Below are 25,314 nucleotides of genomic sequence, written 5' to 3'. Positions count from 1 at the left end.
AACTCCTAGAAACCACGCGACTGTGATTAGCATCGCACCAGGTATGCACTGATAGAAAGAAACTTGTGCCGAGGACTAAAAATACTTTTGGATAATATCGCGATTCTTTGGAGTATCGTGCTCAATTGAGATCTCTTCGTGGTCTTGGGATAACGCGACGCATTCTCGCCCGCTTGTTTAGGGCGTGTCAGGGAGCATCTCAAACACCCACGATAGCGCCATCTGCTTGGGGGAATCCCTTTATAGTCTACTTTATCTGGTTTAAAGGTTCAGCCAATGTCTTCTGACGCAGAAAGAGGTGCGTGAGCCCATCTCCAATGACCGAGCGGCTTCGCTAACACAAGAACAGATGAAGTGAGGCCGGGTAATCTGTCGGATGCAATTGAGCATCTGGAAGCAGGTAGGTGCTCTCCGGTGCGTTGCATTTGGTCTTTCTTTCTAACTTCCATTGGCAGTTGCTTTCGTGCCGTCGAGGCAGCGGTATACAGACGCTGGACAGCTGGGGAAACAAATAGCGGAATTCGCATATGAGAGCGGAGTCCCCCCAGCTGCGCTAGAGCGTCTTTTGAAGCCTCTTACGCGAAGCAATCATCTGGATCAAGGAACAATTACTACCCTGATCAAGAACCTTTACCCTTCGGAAAGGATAGCGGACAAATTGATCACTCAGGTTGTGTGCTGTCTGGGTCCGACGAAGAACAAACCGAGCCCCGCGACTCAGGCTCTCTTGCTACGATGGCTAATTCTTGTCTACGATTTCCTCGAGAATCGTTCTCATTTGTCGAAGCTCTACGCTGTGCTCTTTAATCATCTTGATATGATTAGCTTGCGGAAACCACTATGTCATATCCTTTCTTTCATCACACGGCGAAAGCATGTCAAGCCTTTCAGAATTCAGTCGCTCATGGAGTTGGTTGGTACGTCAGGTGGTGATGATAGGGAGCTCGTCTCGCTTTTGCGTGTCTTCAAGAACTATTACCCAGACGTTATTGTCGGAGACCCTGGCAGAAAAGGCCTGTTCTTCAAGCATCCAGATCCTGAATGGACAAGTCACGCGCGGCAAATACAGCAACTGAACCTGGTGCGAGCACAGGGAACCACTTTTCAGGTAGTACATCGTGGACTCACGAAGCGAAGCAAGGTTGAGACGATTGTGCCCGATGTGCAGACCTCTCGAGTTGCCCATAACCGAACTTCGCTCGAGGAGCTGCGCAATGTTAATCATTTCATCGAACGCCTCGACAAGATCGAACTACCCAACCAGATCATTTCGGCACTCACGGACACACTAGCTCAGAAGTATCTGTTCTTAGCCCAGCCAGAGATTGCAGATCAACGACTTGATGACTGGTTGAAGGCTTTCTTGAGTGATCATTTAAAATATGCTCAGGATTTTGATGGTGAAGGCACGGAAACCCTGGGATATGTGCTAAGTCTCGCTGTCAATTATTCTCGGTACACAAAGGTGAGGCTACTAGTCAACACGTTGTCGACGATTGTGCTAATTATGTTCTAGACAACTCCTGAAGCCTTTCTTGTCTTTTTGGAAGATTATCTGCCCGATTGGAATGGGCGCAATAATCGACAACCGATACTTGAGCTCCTCGAGTATATTCCCATTGAAGACTATGACCCTCTACGAATTGCAATTCTAGACCCTTTGGAAGCTGCCTTCTTAGAAGATACAGCCTCTTCAAAGGCCATTCTACTCGACTTTTACTCGGCCCTCATCCGCCAATGGGGCGTCAAGCTGCGAACTGAACCATTTACGATCGAAGCATCGCAGCCTATGAGCCGCCTAATCTCACACGCAGAATTGTTAGCTTCATCTATTCTTGAAAGCCCTCCGGAGGATCCTTCAGACATCGACGCCGATGCAGACTACAGACCGAGCATCCTCTCCGTGCTCGAATTCTATCTCACTTTGGCAGACTTGTTCTCCTACGCCCACCTGAACGGCAATATCCGAATAACCGTCCCGCTTGCTCCAGCGGTATACAGCCTCGTCTTCCACCCCGTCGCCTCCGTCATCTCGATTATGAACACCATACTTTCCTACTACAAAGCATCATTCGAAGAGTCCATGGTCTCAGAAACACTGCAGGCTCATACACCCACAGACCCGCTCTACTCCCAACAGCTAGTCGGTCTATTCAATGGCTACATCATGGACATCTGCAATCTCGTCTGGCGAAACCGAGCCCTCAATTCTGAGGACCCCAACGCAGTGGGCTGCTTGATACCACCAGCAACAATCACTGCTCTGACCCAGTACCTCCGCGACGTTAACGAGCGGGCTCGCAAGCGGAACCGCGAGAATGCTTTCTCTTACACACTCGCATCGGTGTTTTCGCTCAGTCATCATGCTGCGCTGTGTAACATGTCTGCTTCTTGCTTTGCGGATGTTGAGCGGGAGAATGATGTGAAGGACGACCAGCCGAGACTCCGTAAGCCTGTCACGCAGAAGGCGCTGAGTGCGCTGGAGAAGGATGGGGGGATCCAGATGACTTGGCAGGATTTCAGAGTGCGAATGCTGGATTGGATGGATTCGACTGGGGGCAATGGGGTTTCGAATTTGATGCGTACGACTATGAAGGCGTTGAGGAAGGAATAATATTATGTCCTTTGTTCTGTTTATTCGAGTTGATACTGACCACCAATATATATTTCACAATGCCTTGGCTCAAGGTTATGGGTATCTATAATCTAATGTACATTTGGCGTAATCCACAGACGCAGCGTATCTTACGCTTGCAGTTCTCAAAAATTCTGAACAGTATTCAAGTATACGTCACGGACACTGGTATCTTCGCGGATAGAAGCCAGCGCATCCTCAATTTCCTGCACTTGCTCTTCCTTTTTCAGATCCACCATTGTATCCTCATTTGGAGCCCAGATAATTTCCAGCTCTTCGATCGTTAGACCAGCTAACTTCGAAAGAGACTCGCCAACACTCTTGGTTTCTGTCGGCTCCGTAAAGACCACGATCTTTCCTTCTTCGTCAGATATGATATCCGTGGCTCCCGCCTCAATAGCTTGGTCCAGGCAGTCGTCGGCACTAACCCCCTCCTTCTTCTCATATACTATTCGTCCTTTCTTCTCGAAGAGAAACGTCGTCGGTGTAGCGGTACCTCCAGCTTCCTTGATGGCGTATCGCAGGTCTTGTAGAAGACGCAATTTGTTTTCCGTCTGGCATTCGATGACGGCGGCAACGGAGTGCGGTAGCATGGCTTCGATGGTGACTGACTCTAGCGTTTCACCAGAAACACTGACGCCCTTGCCGCGAGCTATGGCTCCTTCGATGAGTGTTTTGGGAATTCCGGCTCGTTTTGCGTTCGCAAGGGCGAGTGTTAGCCGCGGGTTGAATCTCGTGTCTGGTCCCCATACTGGGCATTATCAGCACGATGCACAGAGTGATTGACGGGTTCGGTGTGATATCATACATCGAACAGCAGAGCTAATTTCTTTCGATGTCATTTGCCGTTCTCTGCTCTTCGCCTTGTCATTCTTCGCTTTGTCGTGCTTGATTGTCGACCACTTGTTGTGTCCCGAGGATAAGGTTGGACAGGTCGTAAAGCTGCGACAAAGCTCCAATCCAGACTGCCTAGCGCGGGTGCGCTGCTGCACCAGCCTCCTGCTCACAATTGACACCATTGACGCTCTTTTCTTGTTTTCCGCAGAGTATCAGGCAATCTTGAGGAATGAGGCTATAGAAATGCGGAGCACGGACCGAGAGTTTATCCGAGCGCCCTCCCCGGACAGTGGGTGGACACGATTAAGGAGATGCCATGCACCACAAGCTCCATTCATAGCTCCTGCTCATTGTCATAGCTTATTTCGACTCTCCAGAACAATCTCACAGGGGAGACGCCTGGCTGGTACAGTCAATCCCCAATGTCTTCAGCGGAAGTAGCCAGGCCTTCCTCCTCCGCCGCCGACAACAATAGCGGTACTACCAACGATGCGGCCGCTCCCCCTCGTGCGGAGCTCGATATCACAAAGCTCCATGCGCTGCCCTCCGAACAGCAAGACCTCTACCTCCTAACCTTCACCTCCGATCTCGTCCAGCATATTTCCGGTCTCGATAGACCGCAGGTATGCGCCGAGCAGAAGTTCCTCAAGCAGGAGCTGTTCAAGGTCCTTACGCTGTCGTCACCGGTGATCACACGAGTTATCCGAAATAACCTTGGCTTGTGCTTTGGTGGGATATTCACGAAGGGGGACCGCGGGATACTCTTTGAGACTGTGACTGATCTGCTAGGTGTGCTTAATGCGGGGAAGAGTGAGGCTGATCTCCGGACCAAGTTCGCTGCGGCGCACTGTCTAGGTGACGTCTTTACCTCTGCGGGCGAGAGTGTCTTTGCTCAGGCTGGCGCTGTCGTCACAAGTCTGTTGAAGCTTCTTAAGCCGTCGAGTAATCATGCGGGCTGTCGGGGCTCGGTATTCTCGGTGCTCCGCAAGGTGGTCGGTGGAACTGGAGTGCCTGTGGACGAAGGGACGGCGCGAGATATTTGGAAGCAGGCACGCAATGCCGCCACAGGTGACAAGTCGACATTCGTACAGGTCCATGCTTGTCGGTGTCTCGAACAATTGCTCAACGCGACGCCGTACTTCGATAACGCGAACGACTTCGAGACCCTCAAGACGGTTGTATGGAAAGTTATTGATAGTCCGCTGGCGCCAGTTCGACATGCGGCCGCAGCCTGCCTTGCGTGGGCGTTGATGAAATTACATGCGAAAGACGCCCGAATCATGCCCGCGCCGAAGCCCAAGTCCAAGAAAGCGAAGAGACAGTCCAAGAAGCCCGGCGCGAAACCTACAGAGGACGAAGATGAGGCCGAGGTCTCTGAACCTTCGACGCCGAAGAAGTCCGAGTCGAGGCTATACTTCCTCCTTCCAGACCTTCTACGCCAGCTATCATCGCAATATCTCCGAAGCACGACCTCCAACCGAGCACGAGCTGGAATTGCAGTTTGTTACAAGCATGTTCTACGCATCTTAGGTGATAAGCTTGTTGAGGAGCGGTATAATCAGGTTGCGAACCATCTATTGTTCGAGCTTCTCAATCATCCGACGGTAACATACAACCGATTTCGAATGCTCATGACAAGAAAGGTTGTGGGCAGTATTCTTGAGGAAACCGTTGGTCGCGACTCACTTCGCGAGAACAGTCGACTCACCGCCGCTAGATGGTTGATCAACGAAGTGCTCAAGGACTACCCCCAGGTTATCCAGGAGCGCCGTGAGCCGAGCAAGTACACTCTGACTAGTGCCCTCAGTGCCTTGTCGTCCCTAATATCGTCGCTTGGCTCTGCCTTTGCTTCCCTAGCGGAGAGCTGCCGCGATGCTCTGATCCAGGTTCTTGCCCACCCTAGCTATACAGTGCAAATCCACGCCGCGCATTGCCTGCGTACCTTCGTCCTGGCCTGCCCCTTCCAGCTATTGTCGTGTGTCACTATCTGCTTGAACAGCCTCAATCGAGAAGTCGGGCAATTGTCAACGCCACGCCAGTCCCCGCGCCGTTGTGTTGGCTATGCCAACGGCATGTCGGCAATGCTAAGTACTTCTCGATTGCAGCCGCTCTATGGCTCGGTTGATATCTACTCCCGTGTTTTCACCCAGGCCACCGATCTCCTGAAAACAAGCAGCAACTCTGAGCTGCGAGCTGCTAGTACACAAATTCAAGTGGCCTGGATCCTCATCGGCGGACTGATGCCGCTCGGTCCCAGTTTCGTCAAGATCCACCTCTCCCAACTCATGCTACTGTGGAAGAATGCTCTGCCAAAGCACTTGAGCCAAGAGAACTCCGCAAAGAAGGGCTACTTAGAGATGAGCTTCCTAGCGCATGTTCGCGAATGTGCTCTTGGCGCTCTGCTCGCCTTTATGGAATTCAACGGCAAGATGATCACCGCAGACGGTGCACGAAGAATTGCTTCCATGCTCCAGAATACTGTCGAGTTCCTCGACGAGATTCCACGCCAGAAGTCCGTCATGGACATATCGCAGCGTCTGCACCCTTCCTTGCAGTTACATGATATTGAGACTATGGTTCGGCGACGTGTGCTTCAGTGCTTTGCAAAGCTTCTCAATGCCCATCCGCTCAGTCATGCAGATGTGATTTCCCAATCGAGTCTTTTAAGTTTGGCAATCTCGTCCTTTGCTGATCCGGATGCCACACAATCAAATCCGCTGGAGAGCTCAATTGCGGCGTCAACGGCGCAGTTCGATAATCTCTGGGATCTGTGTGACAATTGGGGCTTTGGGGTGACAGGTTTAGCGAGGGATTACGTCCGTGTGACTCTTTCTGGGAAGCAGGAGGGTGAGAGCGGTCCAGCTTGGTCCGCGGTCGAATCCACAGACCAGGTTGTCGATGATGCTGTACGTGACCATTTAACGGCTTAATTGAAGGTCAAGCTAACACTAGCAGTTAATATTCCCCATCTGCCAAGCAAGCGAGCATGACTCGGTTCTGCTCTACTCCGCAAGGCAAGGACACCGTCTATCAGCCGACCCACACTCGACCGGTGTGGTCAACGCTGCCATTGAGCTGTTCGCCGTTGCAATTGGGTTACATGCACCGAAGGTTCAGGAAAGCAGCGTGGAGCAGATCGCGACTTACCTCTCTTCGACGGGGTTGCAGCGTAATCCCGGACGTAAGGCAGCTATGATCGTCAACATATCCGTTGCGCTGCTTCATGCGTTGAAGGTCGCTGTGAGAGAAAGTGGTCCGACGGCAGGAAAGCTCAGCCCTACGACTGAGAAGGTTATGCAGGAGCTTATTCAGGTAATAATCATTCGTGTTTGGTGTGGAAATGGTAACTAAATATTTCAGAAATTTGTGCTTGATCCTGACCCGATTGTTCGAACAATGGGCGTGGAGGCGATTGGGCGACTGTGCGAATCATCAGGTAATAGCTTTACCAACGCTCAAATCAACTGGGCAGTTGACACGATCGTCGAGAATAGAGAGCCGAATGCTCGCGCTGGTTGTGCTGCTGCCTTGGGCTGTATTCATGCTCAAATCGGTGGTATGGCAGCTGGCCTGCATTTGAAGACCATTGTTGGAGTTTTGATGTCCCTTTGCAATGACTCGCATCCGGTTGTCCATTTCTGGGCTCTCGGTGGCCTCGAGAAGGTTGCAAACTCGGCAGGCTTGACGTTCTCGCCATTCGTCTCGAGCACTCTAGGCATGCTGGCCCAGCTGTACAATGCCGATAGCCATAATGAGGAAACTGAGACTGTCGCCACATCCAACGTCGAGATGTCATTCTTGACCCCCGTGGTCATCAGTCGATGCATCGACTCCTTGATCAACGTCCTGGGTCCCGACTTGCAAGACATCGCAAAAACCCGAAACTTAATTCTCACGCTTCTGCGGCAGTTTCAACTAGAGGAGAACCCTGCGCTTGTTACTGAAAGTTCAAGGTGCCTCGACCATCTGTCGCTCTACGCGCCAGGGTATGTGGACTACTCTGGCTACGTTAAACGCCTACAGGGCGAGCTTTCGGCTCAAGACCCCTTAATGAGAGATGTCGCCATTCAAGGCCTTACGAATTTAATGAAACGAGACGCAACTTCTGTTATTGGCGCTGCTTCACCGGCGTTGGAAGAGGAAATTTGGCTTGCTTTTGACGATGACCCCGAGAATCCTATCTTGAAGAGTATGATTCGGGATTGGCTGCAGCAGACGGCTCTTACAGAAACGGAGCTCTGGATTCAACGCTGTCATGATACTCTTACGAAGACACGCGTGAAAGTGGAAGAGCTGCCACCCATTTCCGCAATCAAGCCCACGGCTACCGATCTTCCAGACGATGAAGTTGCGGGCTTTGCATCTGCTATTGCGGGCGCAGGGCAGGAAGATGCTACGGGCGATGCTGTTGCTGGACAAGAGTTGTTGAGGTGGCAAACTCGGAACTTCGTTATGAGTTGCCTTAGTGAGTTGTTAGAGTTGGTTCAAGAGGCGATTTTGCCTGACCAGACGATCCCGGCGGAGTTGGCTCTGCAGCAGAAGGTTGGCGATATTGTTCGCATGGCGTTCTCTGCTTCAACTGCAAACGTTATTGAGTTGCGTGTCTGGGGCTTGAAGATTCTTGACCAAGTTCTCAAGGTAATTCTTGTCCTCTCGTTCTATATCCCGGCGACTAATCATTTTTTAGATGTTTGGCAAAACTCCCGACCCTGACTTTGCCGAAGCTTCACTACTGGAACAATACCAGGCTCAGATTGGATCCGCGCTCACCCCGGCCTTTGCTGCAGACTCTTCTCCAGAGCTTGCTTCAGAGGCGATCAACGTGTCCGCTACTTTTATTGCAACGGGTATCGTCACGAACGTGGAGCGAATGGGCAGGATTCTGAAGCTACTTGTCCTCGGCCTTGAGAACTTCTCCGCGAGCCCAGATACCACGGAAATTGGAGACCTGAAGGGCCTCAACTCCAACGCAAAGGTCATGGTCAAGATGGCCCTTTACGCGGCATGGGCACGCCTTCAAATCGCTAGTATCGAGCACGAGTACCTGAACGAGGTTGTTCAACCCTACCTTCTCAAGCTTACCCCGCTGTGGCTGTCTTCGCTTCAGGAGTATGCTCGATTACGTTTTGAGCCTGATATCTCGGGGAGCCTTGGTACTGGGCCTGAGAGCGGCGATTTGGATGAGGTCTACGCCGCTCTCAATCGGGAAACACTTTTGAAGTTTTATCAAGAGACCTGGTTGAGCCTTGTCGATGCTATTGCTGGGCTTGTGGAGAGGGACATTGATTTCGTCTTCGATGCTTTAGATGGGAAGGAGGAGCTCGAAAAAAAACCGGAGAAAGAAGACGGTGAACTCACAAACGGCGAGCCTAAAGGCAAGGGACACGACATTAACTACCGCGACGAGCCAGTGGCGTTTTTCTTCGTTCTCTTTGGTCTGGCATTCGAAGCTCTCGTTGATCAATCTACCTCGGCCTCACAGAGAATGGAGATTCTTCAAGCTCTCAAGAGAATCCTGAGACCAATCATCTCGGGCAATGCTATCTACCAGGATGCTATCTTCTCTGAAACAATGGACAGCCTCGACCGGCTTGCTTTGACCGAAGGCACGCCCGTCCAGAATGTCATTGTTGAGATCGCGCGAAACCTGGCCTTGGACCATCCCTCTGCAAAGGGTGGTGAAGACCGCAGTGACCATCTCTCAGATGATATCGAGCAGCTGTTTGAACTGACAAGGAGCATTATTCTCGTCCTTGCGGGTCTCCTTCCCAACCTCCGGGAATCAACTGTCATTGCACGATTCAACGTGGGGTCTGACGACGCACTGGCTCTCATTCGTCTATCTCTTTCATCCTTGGTCAATGTTGCTTCAATATTCCCGTCTATTATTCGAAACGACCTTAACGCCTGTATTCTGCACATTTTCAGCACGATCCTTGCGACAGGTCTCTGTCAGCAAGAAGTCGTGCCGCAAGCCCTCCCGACATTCAAACACTTTATTCAAACTATCAGCAACCAGAAGGAAGACTCTGGCAACCCAGAGAATCAAGCTGTTGTCTCCCACCAGCTCCGCGGCTGCCTCGTCCGCTTCCTCACAACTCTAACCCTCGCTCAACGCCGAGAATCCGAGTCTTCATTACCCTGTGCTAAGAACACGTTATTGACGATCACTATCCTTTTAACAACAGGAGGCCATCTTATCCCCCCACAAGACCCCATCCTTCCCCAAATCCTCAACGAGCTCCTCGACTGCCTCCAAGATGTCGGCCTCGCCAGCGTAGCAGCAGGCTGCATCCGCTCCATCCTCCTGTCGCCTACATCCAAATCACCCACAGACGAAGTCATCGCCAGATACTTGCTCCCCCGTCTCATCTCCTTCCTCGTCGGCACGCCCTCTGCATCCGGCGATGTCGCAAATGACCCGGAGAACTCAAAGACCATTATCGCGCGCACATTGGTCTCCTGCGTAACAAACGCAACTCTTTTTGCTGCACAGGAAGCCCCGATGGCTATCTCGCTAGTCATGTCTTCCCTCCTTGCACGCGCCAAGCGCGAAGGCCAAGCAGTCCATCAGGAGACAGCGGCATACCTCCTGGAACTGGCCAAGACCAACCAGGTAATTTTCCGGGCGCTGGTCGCGAGTATGAACCCTGACCAGAAGACGTTACTTGAGGAGGTTCTGCGCAGTGTGAATGTTGGTGCTGGGGCTGGTGCGAGCAGAGAGGTACAGGATAGCGCACAGGGCGCTGGGCAGCAGCCGAGTATTGCGCTGCGGTTTGACTTCTAGCGTGGTGGCCAATGTGGCTTTAAGCGTTTCGCTTATGTCTGTTTATACTAGTTTATTATTCTTATACCACAATGTATATCACTATCTTTTTAACGCTCATTACTAGTTTCAATACAGCGCCAAAAACTACCTATTACCCCCCGCCTAGCGCGCGTTCCTTTCTTTCAACAACTTCCCCCCATTGCACCTTCCACCTTCCAATATCTCTCTGCCATGCCCAACCCAGCAGACCGTCCAAGATAACTCTTCAACATCATCCTCTCCACGCACTGAACGAAGACGAGAGCATTCAACATCTCATAGACCTCACCCTCGTTAGTCGGTCCTGGTACACTGCGCTAATCCCACGCATTTACAAGGTATGGAATTTCAACGGCGTATGACAGTCATTCCTCACGCTATGGAAGTTTCTGATCACTGTCCTTCGTAATCCTCAATTAGCAGCGGAGGTTCGCACCCTGCAAATCGGCAACTGGGGGTTCTTCCCTGAGGCTTCCAGACCGGCGCCTGACCTCAAGCTCCCAAAGCATGAAGCTGAGCGCGTACTTCGAGCTTTTCGAAATGCGGGACTTGGTTACTTGGAAGCCGATGTTGTCAATGCAATACGGAGGCGCGATCGAAGACCGCTTGTGGCGATTCTATTGATGTGTTTGCCGAAGCTTGAGGTTGTTTTCACATATGTACCGAAGGAAGATCCATTCTTGGCTGCTGTTGTCGAACAATCTGCCAAGGTTCAACACCGAAACGAAGATAGCAAGAAACTTTCGACCCTCGCCAACCTTCGAGAGCTTCACCTGCGTAAAGAGGATGCCGTTGCTCCGCCCAAGCAACCCGAAGATTCAGACTCCGAGTTGGAAGATGAGAGTTCTATTGGCCAAAAGGCTGAGGGTCTTGAGCATCTATGGCCCGTATTCAATCTTTCAGGGTTGTGTAGTCTCTCTATGCTTGGTCTTGATCCTGCGAGTGCCGGTACGTGGTTGAGAACCCACTATTATAGGTAATCAAACATTGAAGACCTCTGCCTGATCAACAGCTGGCAATTGCCATGTAGGCGTCTTGAAGTTGAAGCCCTTATCTCTCGGTCAAAAGCTCTGAAATCCCTCGAGATAATGCTTTTTGATATCCCTTTCGATCCACGACGCAATGTTACTATATCGAACCGCGAGCTCCGGACCTGTCTACAGAACCACAGTGCTACGCTGGAGAGTATCAACATTTGGCGACCGACGAGCACCCACCGTGATGATAGCGGCCACTTAGGCCGTCTTCGCGGATTTTCCAGGCTAAAGCACCTTCGTACCCAAGCGGAGATTGTGCTCGGCGGGTGTTGCGGCTCGGCTCCTGCTTCGTTCAGACTGAAGGATACCCTCCCATCTAGCATCAAGACGATATCATTCTACGGAGTGGAGGGATTTGAGAAACTTGACATAGCCAGCCAGTTACGTGAGGCTGTAGCTGATACTTCTTCCTTCCCATCTTTGACAACCCTCAGTCTAGACTGTATGGACTTACTCTATGGGCCCGACGGTTATCTCACAGAATCTTACCAGGATAACCAACGTTTCTGTGAGGACAGGATATTGTTCTTATTGTTGAACAAAACGGTGGACTGCCGGCTTTTATGCAGCCATGGTGGGAGTTGGATGATATGGACCATGATGGGGCAGCACGGCAACAGGGTGTCAGGAATAAGTCGAAAAATATTGGAGATTGGCAGGAGCTGCTTCTTGCTCGGTGTCGCGGTCTGTGTATGAATACAGATGTCGAAGAGAAAGACGACATCAGTGATGGAAGTGAGGACGAAGATAACCACGAAGACGAGAACTTCCCATCAGAACCTCAAGTAATCCACACCGTCCCCTTTACAGACCTCACAGGGAAACCAGCGTCCATGGTCTTCGAGAACAGCGAGACCAATCCTCTTCCACCACTTTACTCATTTGCCATCTATTTCACGCATCAAAGAGCAGGAGCAAGTGTAGATGAAGACACACTACCTGCCTTCTACAACGAAATCAAACCTGGAGACCACAGCATCCGCTTCGACATCTACTTCCTCCCCGGCAGCAGCACAGACGAGTGCGTCACGCATTACAGGAGCGAGAAAGCGAGCAGAGGCAATTACAAAGACCAGATAAAGACCCTAAGATCCTTCTCCAAGACAAGCTTGCTCGAGCAACGAACACAAACCCGGATCCCAGGAATAATAAACAAATACCCGCTAAAGAGCGATTACCTATCCCTCCTCTTCATCGCCCCCTGGGAAAACTGGCAAACACCGGTCCAGATCAAAGCTGACGGAGCCAAGGACACCAGCGCCACAGCACCAGCCCTCCTGCAAGTCGAGTTCAATCGCACGATCGGTAGTATCGAGGACCCGCGATCGCTAGGTGAAACGGTGAACTACCCGCCGCCGATACTGGTGAGCGGGCTGCGTAGGCTTAACTCTCGTTCTAGGGGGAACGGAGTTGACCATGGTCAATTTACGCGGAGGGAAACGATAAGGGATACGGTGTTTTATTTGGCACATCGGGAAAGGGCGAAGTATGAGGAGCCCTGGAAGAGAGCGAGTAAGCGCGGGTGGAAAGCATGGGTGTGATTAGGCATTTACATTCACATTTAGCGTTGCGATATATCTCTGGGTTTTTGAAAGATCTATAGAATATACGGATAGAGCAGGCTCTAGTCTCGTATTGAACGTGATGATCGTGCGTTCTTCTATCCACTGTTGTAAGGTGGTATCGAAATATGTTGAATGGTTCGAGGACTCTGGGAATGACCAAGACATGTCACAAAACAAGCATACAACTTCAGGATCGGATGAACATAAAAAAGGTCTTCCAATGAGGGTGTCAAAGACAGGCCAGGCAAGCCGTCTAAACAAATCCAACCCCTTCTAGAGTAAAAACAAGTCTATCACGAATGAAATGGATACATAATATACAGCGTTGAGAGAAGTGTTCGAGTTCAGCCCATCGACTCACTAAAGTGAGCCGTAGGCGGAACCGCCTCCTGCGGATAAGAATGGGGCGGGACATCGCTTGAACGGGTCTCGGTGCCCTCCTTAGCAGGCGCAGCCTCTTTCTTCTTCTCGGGGGTGTTCTGCGCGCGCTGCGTGGAAGAGTACCGGAGGAAGAGGAGGATCATGACTGCATCATCCGTTAGTATTTACTTATACCAGGAGTATTGGAAGGAGGGAGAGGGAAGGAGGGAAGACAAACAAGCACTAGTAGCAATCGCGAGCGCAGCGCGGCGTGTAAGAATCCAGCGCAAACCTTCAATCTCACTCTTACTATCGCTGTTCAATGAGACAGTAATCTTGTAGTTTAGCTCCTGTACAGAGGTATCGATGCTCCTCTGCAACTCGCGGACAGTCATCTTATGGTCGTTGAACATGCCCTTAATATCATCCTTCATACCGGAGAGTTCCTGGTTCGTCCGTTGAGAAAGGATATCAGTTTCGTGTTCGAGGGATGCCCGTGACGCGCGCTGGCGCTGGATTTCTGAGTTCCGAGCAGTCTGCAAACTAGACTGTAGTTCCGAGCAGGCTGCGCTGAACAGGTACGTCTCGTTCTCGACGTCCGATTTGCTAGTGAGGTTCTGCTTCGCGAAGTCGAGGTTGTTCTGTAGGATTTTGCGAACAGCTTTCATAATTACTTCGGACTGTTTATCGGAGAATCCGCCATTTGCAAGGTCCTGCACGAGCGTATACGTGTCGAAGTGATGGACGTAAGGAGGGGGTGCCATGTGCGGGGGGCTATTGTGCGGCGATGTCGTCGGGGTAAGGTATGATGAAGGCGAGGGCATATGCAAAACTCCCTCTAACGGGTTCCCATCAAGAATGGGCGCCTTGTGGCGCTCCTCGGCCTGCTTCTCTTCGGGTGTAGGTGGCTGTTTGGCCTCGTGGATTTCGGGCGGGGGGGCGTCCCTTTCGTTCTCTTCTTCCTCTGCTTCTTCTTCGGCGTCTAGGTCTTCTTCAGGTTGGGATCTGGGCTCGGCTGGCTGGACGCTTTTCTCAGGTTCTGGTTGTGGGGGCGTAGCGGTGGTCCTCTGTTGGGATTCTGTCTGTTCCGGGGTAGTGGTGTTCTCCGATGACGTGCCGATGTCCACATCCTCAGATGACTCGGCCGCGTCCTCGCCCTTCGGTTTCGACGGTGGAGGGATATTCGGCTCTACCGCGGGTCCATACCGTCTCTGTATGGAGCCCTGGGCACGTCTCGGGGTAGTATGAAACGGAGCTCGAGCCGTCCGGGGTGGGCGGGCATTCGTCGGGACGCGGAGAGTGCGATACGTGGATGGTTCGCACGACTTGACGGCGCGCATTAAGTTCGGGTAAAGGAATGGAAGCCTTGGAGATGCCATCTTGACGAGTCGGGGATGGCTCTCGTGAGGTTGAAGCTGGAATACAAAGGAAAGAATGCGAGTAGTGTAGTTGATTGAGATGAAGTTGGCCTGATGGAGCAATCCAGGCGGTGGGTTTTTCCCGCGGCGAACGGACTTGACGTAAGCGGTGAGGCAGATGAGCTCCCCGCGGGATCTGACGTGTCATGTGACCTGTATACTTGTCTATACAGACACAGGCTAGTGTTTGGCAAGCCAGCTTTCAATGCTTTGAAAGGTCTATTATTCTGATATGTACAAGGAGTTTGTTGATGCGACTAGGCAGAATCAATCGCTAATAACCCAAACAACAGCCGCGTCCGGACCCAATACTCCTGCGCTCTCTGATCCATAGTTTTGCTGATTGAGTCTGACTCTGACCCAAGACTCTTTCGGATCTTCTCCGCAGCTTCTTGGAGTGGAAGTGACTTTGATTCCTTTGTGTTTGATGCATTGCTCAAGAGCATGGTATCGAAGTAAACTTGCAACCTGAGGTCTGCGAGCTGCGCTTCGGTGAGGGCTTCAGCAGATTCGTCATCTTTCTTCTCAGATGAGGGTTCCTCTTTACGCTCACCCCCGTCGTTGTTTTTGGTTTCTGTCTCGCCTTTAGTCTCCTGTTCGGACTTGTTTGAAGACTTTGGTGGCTCCAGGTCCTTGAGGTATGAGTTAATGCGCTCCGCTAGCTCTTTCTGTAGGACAGTCTGAAGAACCTGCACGGTAGACATATCCCAGAGTCCATGACCATGACGATCCACCGATTCTACTAGCCTGCGCAGATACTTGAATGTAGCGGGTGATGGTTGGACTGGAACCTCCGGTTCGCCCTCCCATAGCGTTCTCCCAGCGAGCGTCTTTGATCGTCGGTTGACCAAGGTCGCCAAGGACAGCGGCCGGGTAGCAGCAATAACATCTGCGGCAAGGCTTTCCTGCAGCCCAGGAACAATATCCTTCGAAAATTCGGTATCGCTGGAAATGAATTCATGCGGACGCTCTCTTCGAACCAGTCGGATGAGCTTAAGCATAAATGCCGTGCTCTCGCCTTTCCTGGAATCTCCGATGGCTTTGTATATATCGCTGAATGAATTTTGAAGTGTATCAACAGCCTTTTTGACTGCAGCTTCGAGAGCATCCCACAGAAGCTTTCTATCGTCTTCATTCAGTATGGCCGCGATATCTATGTCGAGGTCCTCATCCGTAGCCTCATCCAGTATGTCAGGCCACCGAACCTCTTTTAGAGCCTCAATAGCTTCTTTGAGGGCTCCGATGGAGGCGAGCCAAGATTGGTACTTGTCGGTCGCTGTAATTACGTCTGTGTCTCGACCGAGTAGCCTGTCGCCGATGGCTTCTTTGAATGCAGCCGCACCATTGGAATAGTCTAGTGACACCAGTTCGTGGTCCCACATGGACATAGCACTGCCATGTTCAACGGTATCCCAGCTTGAGACTGCCGATCTCACAGCTTGGGCAAATATGTCCAAAGCGTTGGCCTTGTCCGACAGTACGTCCGTTAGGCGGCCATTAAACACATTCCGAATGCCCTCCAGGACTTGAAGGGCTGAATGAGTGGGGGTTGAGCTCCACGAAAGAAGCCACAGCTCTAATGTCTCTTTGCGAAGTTGGAGGAGCTGAGAAAAGTCCACCCACTTTGCGAGGCTGGCCTGGCTGCGGCGCACAAATTCGTCAAAGGCGTCTTTGGACCACTTCTTGATCATCCTTTCTGCGTCTTGCTTCGATTGTTCGTTGACTTTGATCCATGGTGTAAAGTTCACAATATCCGTAGCAATCCAGCGGCCCAACACATCAAGCGAGAGGTCGTCGACGCTACGGACGTCAGGGTCGGTAAACAATGGTCGGGATTTGAGTTGGTTTAGTACATCGGTGAATCGGCGAGAAAGAATCGTCTTGGAAACCTGCAAAGTCTGAACATAGAGCCGCAAGCCCGTTAATATGTTCGCGCCCGAGGTTTTGGCTTCATCCAGCTGAAGTCCAATGACATCTAAGCGAATCTTGTGATAGTACCCAACAGCATCATCCGACGAGGATCCAGTGGCCAAGCAATAGGCAGCAAGAGCCTCAATTACCTCGCCAATGACCGATTTCGCGCTCGCCAGCCGTTTATCAATTCGAGTCTTGAGACCGAGTCTCAGGGAAGCAAGCTGATTGCGCAATGTCTCAACGAACGGTGGCGCAGATTTCTGTTCGGACAAGTTCTTGAGCAGCTGTCGAGAGATAACTAGCAGCTTGGCTATCAGCAAGGGCGAGCCACGTTTCCTCAACATCTTCGAGGTAAGTACCGAGCACCGATGAAGCAGCGCAAGCTGAGCCCCGAGAGCTCGCTTTGCAGCATCTATACCCCATTTATTAGCTAAGAGCCCAACCCCGTATTGTTGTCCCATCACGAAGCATACCCTCGTCCGTAGGTCCACCATTTATCTGGGCGTAGTTTGAATAGTTCTTCCCCATCAATCGCGGGTTGCATCGTCGTCCAATATCGCCCAGCGTCGTATCCACATCCTCCATGCGGCGGTTCATAGAAACGATTGTTTCGGCGGTGCCAACGAGCTCTCGGTATCGGGTACTGTATGCGCCATATTAATTAGCCATCAAGCTTCCAGATATCAACCGTCAATCGGGGGGTTCGCGACATACCCAACAAGAGCCCGGAGCTTCTCCTTATTGCTAGCGATGTCGCGGCGGAGCTCCTGCTCCACGCGACGCACGGTGGGAATTGGGTATTGGAACGCATCCTGCCATGCCTTTAGGTTCTGTGGATCAGGACCGTCAGCCGCCATATTGGAGCAAAGCAGGATGTTGTATGTAGGTCAGTGATCTTGTGGTTATTGAACAGGTAGCTGGATTGACGAGTGAGCTTATTGCCTGAGGCAGGAATGCGGGATATGGGGCTAGTCTGCATCCGGACTTGCTCGGTGCCGCTTTTAGAGCTCTTGAGGCATAAGCATAAAGCATCATCAATATTGCTATGGGAAATGCAGTCATAATCTCGATTGTTGTCTTTACAAGATTATAGTAGTTGGAGGGTGCACCAATTTATAGAGACGATGTGTAAGTAGGCCTCGACATGCCCATAACTTAGGGTTATATATTTGGAGAGTGTTGTCCAGCTCAAGTCTCTTGCCAGCTACAACTAGACTGACAAATTATAGCCATGAGGAAAAACAACCTTAATGACGGCTATGCCTAGGTATACACCTCCTGCGGTTGAATTGTTGGCAGTGGTATGTTCGCAGCAAGCGCCAATGGTGTTGTTCCTGACTAAGAGCTGGGTGGTGCCATCTGCACCTCGGCAGTCGGTTCTATACGACGGACACTGAGAGGAGAAGCCGGGTAACGCAAAGAAACATAAAAACACCTCGGGCCACTGGCTTTGATTTTATTCCAGCATACTCAAGTTTTAAGCCGACAGTAGTTCTACTGCACTGCCTGTTCAGCTCATTCAGGGATTCTGCAGCGTCCATCATGTCGTCACCATCCCCCTGTCTAGCCAACAGCCCAAAGGGCCACATCCCGGCATCGCAAAGAATCCCGGCAATGGCGCGCCCATTCGTTAGCCAGCGCGCCAAAGAAACACTTGATTCAGTCGAGAAGTTTGTTGAAGAAGAATGCGTGCCTGCCGATGCCGTCTACCAGCAACAGCTCGGCTACACTACAGAGCAGCGCTTCAACACCCACCCTCCAATCATTGAAGAGCTCAAGACGAAAGCCAAGAAACTAGGACTATGGAACATGTTCCTGCCTAATAATCACTTCAAGGAAGGTGCTGGGTTTAGTAACCTGGAGTATGGTCTTATGGCGGAGTATCTTGGGCGCAGTTTGACTGCCAGTGAGGCGACTAATTGCGCGGCCCCGGATACAGGTAATATGGAGGTATTCGCAAAGTACGGGACTGAGGATCAGAAGAGGCAGTGGTTGCGGCCGTTGTTGGACGGGGAGATTCGTTCTGGATTTCTGATGACCGAACCACAGGTCGCGAGCAGTGATGCGACTAATATTGAATTGCGCATGACGAAGGACGGGGACTACTTTGTGCTCAATGGCCAGGTACTTATCTCCATTTCTGGTGTGTTTGAAAAAAGCTAATATACCTTAACAGAAATGGTGGGCCAGCGGCACCGGTGACGTCCGCACAAAGGTCTTTCTCGTCATGGGCAAATCAGACCCAACAAATGCAGACAAGTACAAGCAACAGACTGTGATTGCTGTCTCTGCAGATTCTCCGGGAATTACCATCAAGCGCATGCTCTCAGTACTGGGATATGACGATGCTCCTCATGGCCATGGGCACATTTACTTCGACAATGTGCGCGTCCACAAGAGCAACGTCATTCTAGGCGAAGGCCGTGGCTTCGAGGTCGTCCAAGGCCGCCTGGGACCTGGCCGTATTCACCACGCAATGAGATCAGTGGGAGCGGTATGTTTGTTCTATCGGTTGATTAATTACAGTCTGCTAACACGCAATCTAGGCAGAGAAAGCCCTCGAATACTTCCTAGCACGAGTCAATGACCCTCGAAAGAAGCCATTCGGTAAACAGCTCAGTGAGCATGGCATCATGCTGGATCGCATTGCTCGGTCTCGGATTGAGATTGACGCCGCTCGCCTGGCAGTTCTAAACGCAGCTATTATGATTGACCAGGGAGACGCCAAACATGTACTCAAAGAGATTGCAGAGGTCAAGGTGCAAGTTCCTGCTGTGCTCACTGAGGTCCTCGACCGCGCAATCCAGGCACACGGGGCCGGTGGAGTATCTCAGGACTTTCCGTTAGCTGCCATGTACTCAAACGCACGGACGATGAGGATTGTCGATGGCCCCGACGAGGTGCATATCTTGCAGCTAGGCCGCAATGAGAACAAGCGCGGCAAGGTGTTGCTGAGCAGGATCGAGGCCCAGAAGCAGAAGACACAGGCCTTGCTGAGTCAGTACGGCATGGAGGAACGAGATGTGCTACAGCTTGACCGGCGTAGTGGGAAGGCAAAATTGTAGATGATGTCTTTTCTTCGTTGTGCTAAACGCCTTATATGGAACATTATAAGAGCTTGTATTGGTTCTGGAGTGAACACCTGATGCCATGAGCCATATCACTTTACACGTACTAGCCGCTTTTTTTTGATGCGCTAACGAAGTTTTAAAAGGTTAAGAGAGTTATCTGATGTACGAAGCAGAGCAGTTGTGCATAATTAAAGACGGCCCTACAGCGTACTTTTGCTTTAAGAAAGTATTTAGGCTCATATAGCTGTACCTTCAGAAGCTAATCAATCAATAAGGCCGGCTGGCCCAATGGCAAGGCGCTTGACTACGAATCAAGAGATTGCAGGTTCGACCCCTGCGTCGGTCAATTAATTTTTTCTTTTTACTTTTTGAATTCTGTATGGTCGCTGTGGTGGGGGTGTTGAGAAGAATTCGACATGCCCCGCTGCGGACGGCCTTTGCGGAGATAACATGTTAAAGCGGCACCAAACCGGCCCGAATCTGGAATTCCCATAGAGTCATAGTCCTGGAAATTTCTCGAGCAGAACAACAGTCATACTTCTTTTATCACCAACATTTTATATCTGATTGCGAACATGCCTCTTATCGACGAGTCTGATGCGGCTGGCTCCTCAACGGAGTCGCTGCAGAGGCTGCCCTTCCCTCCCGTCACATATTCGCATATCCTGCACTGCTCTTATGATTACTGGCAACCAAAGTGAGCCTCTGCAATTGATAGACCCTGCGGGATATCTTTCTAACTTAGTGAATCAGATACCGCGCGCTCGCGCCCAAATCCCGGATCATCCCCTTAAAACCCGAATTTGTCTCCTACCTCCACGCGGACGGCATCGTCCTTCCACCAGAGAATACCCCGCCAACCGACGCCGTCGACGAAGCCCTCAACGACTTTGAAGATGACCCCGACGCGCCAGAAGAAGGAGACCCCTCAAAGGAATGGCCCGAGATCCACGCCCAAGTCAAGGCTACCATCGCCGAGCTGGACGGCAAAGTCACGCCCAAACTGAACTGGAGCGCACCGAAGGACGCCACCTGGATGTCCGCGACAAATGATACACAATGCCGCACGCCGAACGACATCTACCTCCTTCTTAAGAGCAGCGACTTTATTACCCATGACCTCGAGCATCCCTTTGACGACTGTGTACCTGATACAACGTACTCGCCTGCGCCGACGCCCAGCGCGCCAGAGGTGAAATACAGTCTTGTCCTGAGGAAATACGTCAACTTCAACCCGTCGCTGGAGTTCCGGTGTTTCGTGCGGAATCGCGTGCTGCTTTGTATTTGTCAGCGGGACCAAAACCACTTCGATTTCCTCTTCCCTATGCGCGATATGCTCCGCTCCCGGATCCAGTCGTTCTTCGAAGAGAAGCTTAAGCATACCTTCCCGGACTCGAGCTTCGTCTTCGACGTCTATATGCCGGCGCCGCATCAGCGGGTCTGGCTCATCGATATCAACCCCTGGGCTCAACGGACCGATCCACTCCTCTTCAGCTGGCTGGAAATCCTACGAATGAAAGATCCCATCGGGATCCAAGAAGAAGACGACAGCGCAGAGGAACAATTCGTTCGAATCCCATTGAGACCAAATGGTGACATCTCACTCAGCAACGGCGAAGTCCCAACCCCAGGCCCTGTCCAAGAGGAAGAGTCCGAGTCCGAACCCGAATCAGACTTAGAAAACCAACAGCCCAACCCAGACGACGCTCCCCTCCTCCCTGAATTCCGACTCGTCAAGCGCGACGACCCCGAGGCTTACGCTTTTACTACACCGCAATACTCCGCGCATAAATTGCCGCAGGAAGTTGTTGAGGCTTCGATGACGGGGCCCGGTGGTATGAGTGAGTTCCTGGGACAGTGGCAGGATATCCTTGCGCGGCAGGCGCAGGAGTCGGATACGGAGAGTGAGCGTTAAACTGATCATTAGGTTGGCTCTGCGTACTTTGCAAAAATAGCATTGGAGGTTGGAGTTTGTGTATTTGGCGTTCTGGCTTATTTCCATAGATTAGGTAGCGGTGGAAAAGTTGGTAAATTATTTACTTTGCTTAACATAACAAGCGCAATGCGAAGGCAAGGCTGAAACGAATCTCGTTATACGGGTTCAAATTCCGATCCCCTTTGAAACATCTATGCGCACAGAAGCATGAAGAGAGAAACTACAGCTTATGCCTCTTCTCCCCTGTCGCCAACTTCCTAAACTCCTCCTGCGGAATACCCGCCAAAAACCTTTGCAGCCCTCCAAATGCCTCAATCGTATTTTGGCGATCCATGATTTCCCTCCCCGGCCGTCGAATAAGCTCCTTAATCCTAAGCAACGAACTCTGGCTCAGATGCTCGCCCATCCGGTCATCAACCTCCTTCAACACCTCGCCCAAAAACCCATCAGAGTCATCACTCTTCCCGCTCGGTGCCTTGATAACTTTATTCACGAACCCCGCGGCAACAAGTTCGTCTATTGTAATCCGTTTACTCTGGATGAGGGCTTCGTTGGCCTTTGCGATGCCTAGGCGCTCAACGAAGGCGGAGCTCGCACCGCCTTCTGCTACAAGACCGAGGGAGGAAAATGGAGTTAGAATGAATGTGTGCGGTGCGGCGTAGACGAAGTCAGCGAGTGCGACGAGGGCTGCGCTCAATCCGACAGCTGGGCCGTTCAATGCTGCAACCAGGATCTTGCTGTGGTGCGAGAATGTATGTGTGATGTCGATGTTGTTGACGACGAAGTTGCGGAGGAGTTCGCGGCGGACGCTTGTGCCGAGGCCCGCGCCTGGGCGAGCGGAGGTTACATCTGCGCCTCTGCAACACATTATTAACATCTGGCCTAGGATGCCTTGTACAGTTCATCCTTGTCGATTTGTGCAGGGGGGATAAGGGGAGGGGGCGTACGCAGAGAAAAAGCGCCCAGTCCCCGTGAGAACAGTGATCGTAATGTCATCGCGCTTGTCAACTTCGCGGAGGCGCTCGCCGAGCAGGTAGTAGTGGTCTCCGCTTAGGGCGTTGAGTTTTTTGGGTTGGTTGAGGGTGATTATTGCGACGCGGCCTTTGTAGGTAAGTGTGATGTCCTGCTCGGCCATGGTGTTTGCTTCTTGTCTCTGTCTGATCTTATCTCTATTTCGGCGTTGCTTATCGGTCTATCGATGGTGATAGGGGCGGAGTATTTCGAGACCGACTGGAGACGTTGCGATGCCGGCTGAAGATCTTCAAGACTGCAGGTAAATTCAGGTGAGGTACACAAAAGGTAAGCAAGCGTGGAAAACACCAGCAGCCCGCTCAATATATGGATGACAATCAAGTACCGAACATCCCTTCTCCAGGCCTCCCAAAGCCATGGCTTTGCGGGGAATTGGCCGACGGACCGACAGGGCAGCCGAGGCTCAACTGCCGATTACGTGATACTGCAGATCAGGTGACTGCACGTGCTCTAATTGTTCTGGACCGGCAACCAGAGTGTCAGGTCATGTGACTCTGTAATGCAGGCGGTCTGATAGGCCCGCCCGCGGCGGCTTTCTTCGACGGAGGAGCTTCGGGTTGGGATCGGACCATACCTATCGATATTGAACGAATTTCACGAACTCATAATCCCGAATCCAAATCCCGGTTGAGATTTGTTAGGTTAGGCCGATTGGATTGCAAAAACAGTTTACCTTTCTATATCCGCTCCAGTCCGCGCATCATCCCGTCCGTCTTTTCTACGTCGCCGCCGCTGTCATACCACCGCGTGAACTCAGCGTTGAGCTTCAGCTCAGTTACTCCAAACCTCAATCTCACATTATACCCGTCAACTCCGATTCTATTAGCCCTGCAAAACCTCCGTAAAATGTCCTCCTTCCTCCGCCGCCTCCAAGGCGGAAACCTCGAAATCTTCAAGGTACTTTCACCCCCCCAATTCCCCTCCACACCCCTCCCTTGTCCCAGCCCAACTAACTGTATTCCTCTACCCAGTTCGGCATGTACGTAATCTTCCCTATAGGCTGGATGTACTACTTCGGCACGAACCTCGACGAGCGCTTCAGCGTCCCCGGCTTCTGGCCGACCGCCGAACAAAGCCACAAGATCCCGCTTGATAAGGAGGATATTGATAAGGAGTTGACGCGCATGAGGATGGCTGATGGGGTTAAGAGGGAGAAGAGAGAGCGGGAGTGGGCAGTACAGATGGCGCAGATGCAAGCGCAGGAACAGGCGCAGGGCCAGGCGGGTTCAGGGTCTGGGTCGGAGTAAGTGGGATGTGAGGTTTGATTTGGCTGCGTTAAAAAGAGGAAGGGGAAAATGTGGTGAGCTTTGTGCTTTATGTTTGTGGAAGTGGACGACCTTCTTTGCATGATTTTTTATACATATAGGGTGGAGTTCTTCGGTTTGTTCTATATCACATGTATAATATGAACGAGTATTTTTTTATTGCTCGTTGTATAACACCCTCCTCTAAACATCATGGAGTTTTGGAGGATTATGGTATTTGAAATATATCCCTCAATTCAAATTATTGGAGATCTGGAAACTGAATTGCTTTGGCCATTGATTTCAATTTGGCTATTGAAACTGACAGAACATGAGCATAATCGCCGGGTCAGGGGAGACAACAAGATAGGCCCTGCAAATGTAAAATTCCAGAGACAAACTCAAGCCTAGTGAACAATGATGCATAAAAAGCATGTGCCAGTTCGGTCCACTCAATGAAGCATAAAATTCCGGATGCTACCAGAAACGCAGCCGAAACGCCTGGACACGAACGCCGTTTCAACTTTCCAACTCCCTTGAAAAACATCACAAACGCCAGTATCGGATCGAACGGAATCATGACAAAACCGAGCTTCCCACTCCAGGTCCGGCTGCGAGGACGGAAGTCATGCAGATAATGTGGAGAACATTAGGGGCGCGGGTATCAGGTATCAGCACCAGGAAAGCGAACGAGAAGAAGCGAGAAGAAATTATAAGATATAGATGCAAAAGTCGCCCATTGTATCATGAGAATACACTAGCCCAGTCTTTGCGCGCTACCGACAGCAAAAACAACCCGAAGATATCAACACGAACTGGAGGAACAAAAGTGTCAAGCACTACAACTCTGGGACTGCCGCTGCTGCTGTCGCGGTATTCTGGGCTGTTTCGTACATCACTTCCAGAGTTTGTGTGCCGCTATCGCGGAAAGCTGTGCTGATGGCTGCGATGCTGTTTGCGAATGGGCGCTCGCCGGCCCAGTAGTAGTATAGGTGGCCGTATATCGTTCGGATGTGGTCGGGTAGGTAGACGTAGATTGCGGTAAGGATCATTGAGAGGAGGGTGAGGATAATAGAGTCTATTGATAATTGTCAGCAAACATTCTGTAAGATTGCAAAGAGCAGACATACTGAAGATGAATTTCTCCGTAGGAGTAAGCATGTATACAGCGAAAGTCACCTCATACTGATAAATCTTCAAGCGAACCCAGCGGACAAAGGCGGCCGCAAACCAGAGGAGTGTCATTTTGTCGATCTGTTTGTGTAAAGTGTTGTCCAAAGGAAACGAGCGATGCGGCGAAAGGTGCTTTTGTCTGAGATGTGCGGTGGTTCAGGGAACGGGGTTCCGGGGGGTTGTGGCAGATTGCGCAGGGGAAACTTGTCCGCAAGGTGCAATGTCGAGGTGAGGAGGTCAATTGTGCGCTCGGGTCGACAGCATGATCTGATCAGACTTGAAGG

General features: G+C 51.3%; 11 protein-coding genes and 1 non-coding gene across 12 annotated transcripts; 6 read left to right on the top strand and 6 right to left on the bottom strand.

The window, feature by feature from the left end:
• The first annotated feature begins 15 nt into the window (after positions 1-15).
• Positions 16-2,687, top strand: BDV14DRAFT_30814 (Mis6 domain protein). The gene is made up of 4 exons (XM_073776499.1): positions 16-298; positions 350-400; positions 456-1,465; positions 1,517-2,687. The coding sequence occupies exons 1-4, from the start codon at positions 277-279 to the stop codon at positions 2,612-2,614; spliced, it is 2,181 nt and encodes a 726-aa protein (XP_073630326.1). The 5' UTR covers positions 16-276; the 3' UTR covers positions 2,615-2,687.
• Positions 2,620-3,675, bottom strand: BDV14DRAFT_169874 (post-initiation translation factor DPC29). Its single transcript, XM_073768113.1, has 2 exons — positions 3,444-3,675; positions 2,620-3,386 (listed from the first exon to the last, which is right to left on the bottom strand). Exons 1-2 carry the CDS (start codon positions 3,652-3,654, stop codon positions 2,761-2,763), a joined length of 837 nt encoding a protein of 278 aa, XP_073630325.1. The 5' UTR covers positions 3,655-3,675; the 3' UTR covers positions 2,620-2,760.
• Positions 3,676-3,810: 135 nt separating this feature from the next.
• Positions 3,811-10,355, top strand: BDV14DRAFT_30789 (AP-1 complex accessory protein LAA1). The gene is made up of 4 exons (XM_073776498.1): positions 3,811-6,378; positions 6,428-6,784; positions 6,833-8,110; positions 8,160-10,355. The coding sequence occupies exons 1-4, from the start codon at positions 3,895-3,897 to the stop codon at positions 10,257-10,259; spliced, it is 6,219 nt and encodes a 2,072-aa protein (XP_073630324.1). The 5' UTR covers positions 3,811-3,894; the 3' UTR covers positions 10,260-10,355.
• An 817-nt stretch (positions 10,356-11,172) lies between these two features.
• BDV14DRAFT_169872 (uncharacterized protein) lies at positions 11,173-11,531 on the bottom strand. The gene has a single exon (XM_073768112.1). It carries the CDS (start codon positions 11,473-11,475, stop codon positions 11,251-11,253), a length of 225 nt encoding a protein of 74 aa, XP_073630323.1. The 5' UTR covers positions 11,476-11,531; the 3' UTR covers positions 11,173-11,250.
• Positions 11,532-12,688: 1,157 nt separating this feature from the next.
• BDV14DRAFT_169870 (uncharacterized protein) lies at positions 12,689-14,837 on the bottom strand. The gene is made up of 2 exons (XM_073768111.1): positions 13,481-14,837; positions 12,689-13,408 (listed from the first exon to the last, which is right to left on the bottom strand). The coding sequence occupies exons 1-2, from the start codon at positions 14,619-14,621 to the stop codon at positions 13,227-13,229; spliced, it is 1,323 nt and encodes a 440-aa protein (XP_073630322.1). The 5' UTR covers positions 14,622-14,837; the 3' UTR covers positions 12,689-13,226.
• BDV14DRAFT_169867 (uncharacterized protein) lies at positions 14,825-17,465 on the bottom strand. Its single transcript, XM_073768110.1, has 3 exons — positions 17,289-17,465; positions 17,048-17,217; positions 14,825-16,986 (listed from the first exon to the last, which is right to left on the bottom strand). The coding sequence occupies exons 1-3, from the start codon at positions 17,429-17,431 to the stop codon at positions 14,918-14,920; spliced, it is 2,382 nt and encodes a 793-aa protein (XP_073630321.1). The 5' UTR covers positions 17,432-17,465; the 3' UTR covers positions 14,825-14,917.
• A 510-nt stretch (positions 17,466-17,975) lies between these two features.
• On the top strand, positions 17,976-19,847 carry BDV14DRAFT_169866 (acyl-CoA dehydrogenase/oxidase). The gene is made up of 3 exons (XM_073768109.1): positions 17,976-18,698; positions 18,751-19,068; positions 19,121-19,847. Exons 1-3 carry the CDS (start codon positions 18,117-18,119, stop codon positions 19,637-19,639), a joined length of 1,419 nt encoding a protein of 472 aa, XP_073630320.1. The 5' UTR covers positions 17,976-18,116; the 3' UTR covers positions 19,640-19,847.
• A 72-nt stretch (positions 19,848-19,919) lies between these two features.
• Positions 19,920-19,991, top strand: BDV14DRAFT_t47. Its single transcript has one exon. It is a non-coding gene; the product is annotated as a tRNA-Arg (tRNA).
• A 229-nt stretch (positions 19,992-20,220) lies between these two features.
• Positions 20,221-21,560, top strand: cdc123 (cell proliferation protein CDC123; the record flags this gene model as incomplete). The annotated part of the gene is made up of 2 exons (XM_073771064.1): positions 20,221-20,342; positions 20,399-21,560. The coding sequence occupies 2 exons, from the start codon at positions 20,221-20,223 to the stop codon at positions 21,558-21,560; spliced, it is 1,284 nt and encodes a 427-aa protein (XP_073630319.1).
• A 120-nt stretch (positions 21,561-21,680) lies between these two features.
• Positions 21,681-23,034, bottom strand: BDV14DRAFT_30725 (dodecenoyl-CoA isomerase). Its single transcript, XM_073776497.1, has 2 exons — positions 22,529-23,034; positions 21,681-22,438 (listed from the first exon to the last, which is right to left on the bottom strand). The coding sequence occupies exons 1-2, from the start codon at positions 22,714-22,716 to the stop codon at positions 21,802-21,804; spliced, it is 825 nt and encodes a 274-aa protein (XP_073630318.1). The 5' UTR covers positions 22,717-23,034; the 3' UTR covers positions 21,681-21,801.
• A 425-nt stretch (positions 23,035-23,459) lies between these two features.
• Positions 23,460-23,860, top strand: BDV14DRAFT_198083 (uncharacterized protein; the record flags this gene model as incomplete). The annotated part of the gene is made up of 2 exons (XM_073772829.1): positions 23,460-23,510; positions 23,585-23,860. The coding sequence occupies 2 exons, from the start codon at positions 23,460-23,462 to the stop codon at positions 23,858-23,860; spliced, it is 327 nt and encodes a 108-aa protein (XP_073630317.1).
• Positions 23,861-24,566: 706 nt separating this feature from the next.
• Positions 24,567-25,294, bottom strand: BDV14DRAFT_30722 (serine palmitoyltransferase small subunit family protein). The gene is made up of 2 exons (XM_073776496.1): positions 24,988-25,294; positions 24,567-24,935 (listed from the first exon to the last, which is right to left on the bottom strand). Exons 1-2 carry the CDS (start codon positions 25,100-25,102, stop codon positions 24,697-24,699), a joined length of 354 nt encoding a protein of 117 aa, XP_073630316.1. The 5' UTR covers positions 25,103-25,294; the 3' UTR covers positions 24,567-24,696.
• Positions 25,295-25,314: the final 20 nt, after the last annotated feature.

The sequence above is a fragment of the Aspergillus stella-maris genome (genome assembly GCF_047715825.1).
Source record: "Aspergillus stella-maris strain CBS 113639 unplaced genomic scaffold BDV14scaffold_14, whole genome shotgun sequence".
Classification (NCBI taxonomy): Eukaryota; Fungi; Ascomycota; class Eurotiomycetes; order Eurotiales; family Aspergillaceae; genus Aspergillus; species Aspergillus stella-maris.
The sequence above is the reverse complement of the archived record's forward strand: the minus strand, read 5'-3'. Positions and strand labels throughout refer to the sequence as shown.

Bases quoted from the DNA above. Each gene is read 5' to 3' on its own strand.
- BDV14DRAFT_169874 (XM_073768113.1), bottom strand. From the start codon at position 3,654: ATGGTGTCAATTGTGAGCAGGAGGCTGGTGCAGCAGCGCACCCGCGCT. The intron at 3,387-3,443 runs GTATGATATCAC...GATAATGCCCAG, and splicing joins AATTAGCTCTGCTGTTCGAT to TATGGGGACCAGACACGAGA.
- BDV14DRAFT_169867 (XM_073768110.1), bottom strand. From the start codon at position 17,431: ATGGCGGCTGACGGTCCTGATCCACAGAACCTAAAGGCATGGCAGGAT. The intron at 17,218-17,288 runs GTATGTCGCGAA...TGGCGCATACAG, and splicing joins AAGCTCCGGGCTCTTGTTGG to TACCCGATACCGAGAGCTCG. The intron at 16,987-17,047 runs GTATGCTTCGTG...AATGGGGTATAG, and splicing joins TGGTGGACCTACGGACGAGG to ATGCTGCAAAGCGAGCTCTC.
- BDV14DRAFT_30814 (XM_073776499.1), top strand. From the start codon at position 277: ATGTCTTCTGACGCAGAAAGAG. The intron at 299-349 runs GTGCGTGAGCCC...ACACAAGAACAG, and splicing joins GTCTTCTGACGCAGAAAGAG to ATGAAGTGAGGCCGGGTAAT. The intron at 401-455 runs GTAGGTGCTCTC...TTCCATTGGCAG, and splicing joins AATTGAGCATCTGGAAGCAG to TTGCTTTCGTGCCGTCGAGG.
- BDV14DRAFT_169866 (XM_073768109.1), top strand. From the start codon at position 18,117: ATGTCGTCACCATCCCCCTGTCTAGCCAACAGCCCAAAGGGCCACATC. The intron at 18,699-18,750 runs GTACTTATCTCC...ATACCTTAACAG, and splicing joins ACTTTGTGCTCAATGGCCAG to AAATGGTGGGCCAGCGGCAC. The intron at 19,069-19,120 runs GTATGTTTGTTC...CACGCAATCTAG, and splicing joins CAATGAGATCAGTGGGAGCG to GCAGAGAAAGCCCTCGAATA.
- BDV14DRAFT_30725 (XM_073776497.1), bottom strand. From the start codon at position 22,716: ATGGCCGAGCAGGACATCACACTTACCTACAAAGGCCGCGTCGCAATA. The intron at 22,439-22,528 runs GTACGCCCCCTC...AATGTGTTGCAG, and splicing joins ACTGGGCGCTTTTTCTCTGC to AGGCGCAGATGTAACCTCCG.
- BDV14DRAFT_30789 (XM_073776498.1), top strand. From the start codon at position 3,895: ATGTCTTCAGCGGAAGTAGCCAGGCCTTCCTCCTCCGCCGCCGACAAC. The intron at 6,379-6,427 runs GTACGTGACCAT...TAACACTAGCAG, and splicing joins ACCAGGTTGTCGATGATGCT to TTAATATTCCCCATCTGCCA. The intron at 6,785-6,832 runs GTAATAATCATT...TAAATATTTCAG, and splicing joins TTATGCAGGAGCTTATTCAG to AAATTTGTGCTTGATCCTGA.
- BDV14DRAFT_30722 (XM_073776496.1), bottom strand. From the start codon at position 25,102: ATGACACTCCTCTGGTTTGCGGCCGCCTTTGTCCGCTGGGTTCGCTTG. The intron at 24,936-24,987 runs GTATGTCTGCTC...AATTATCAATAG, and splicing joins TACGGAGAAATTCATCTTCA to ACTCTATTATCCTCACCCTC.
- BDV14DRAFT_169872 (XM_073768112.1), bottom strand. From the start codon at position 11,475: ATGTTGATACTCTCCAGCGTAGCACTGTGGTTCTGTAGACAGGTCCGG.
- BDV14DRAFT_169870 (XM_073768111.1), bottom strand. From the start codon at position 14,621: ATGGCATCTCCAAGGCTTCCATTCCTTTACCCGAACTTAATGCGCGCC. The intron at 13,409-13,480 runs GTTTGTCTTCCC...CGGATGATGCAG, and splicing joins CGCGATTGCTACTAGTGCTT to TCATGATCCTCCTCTTCCTC.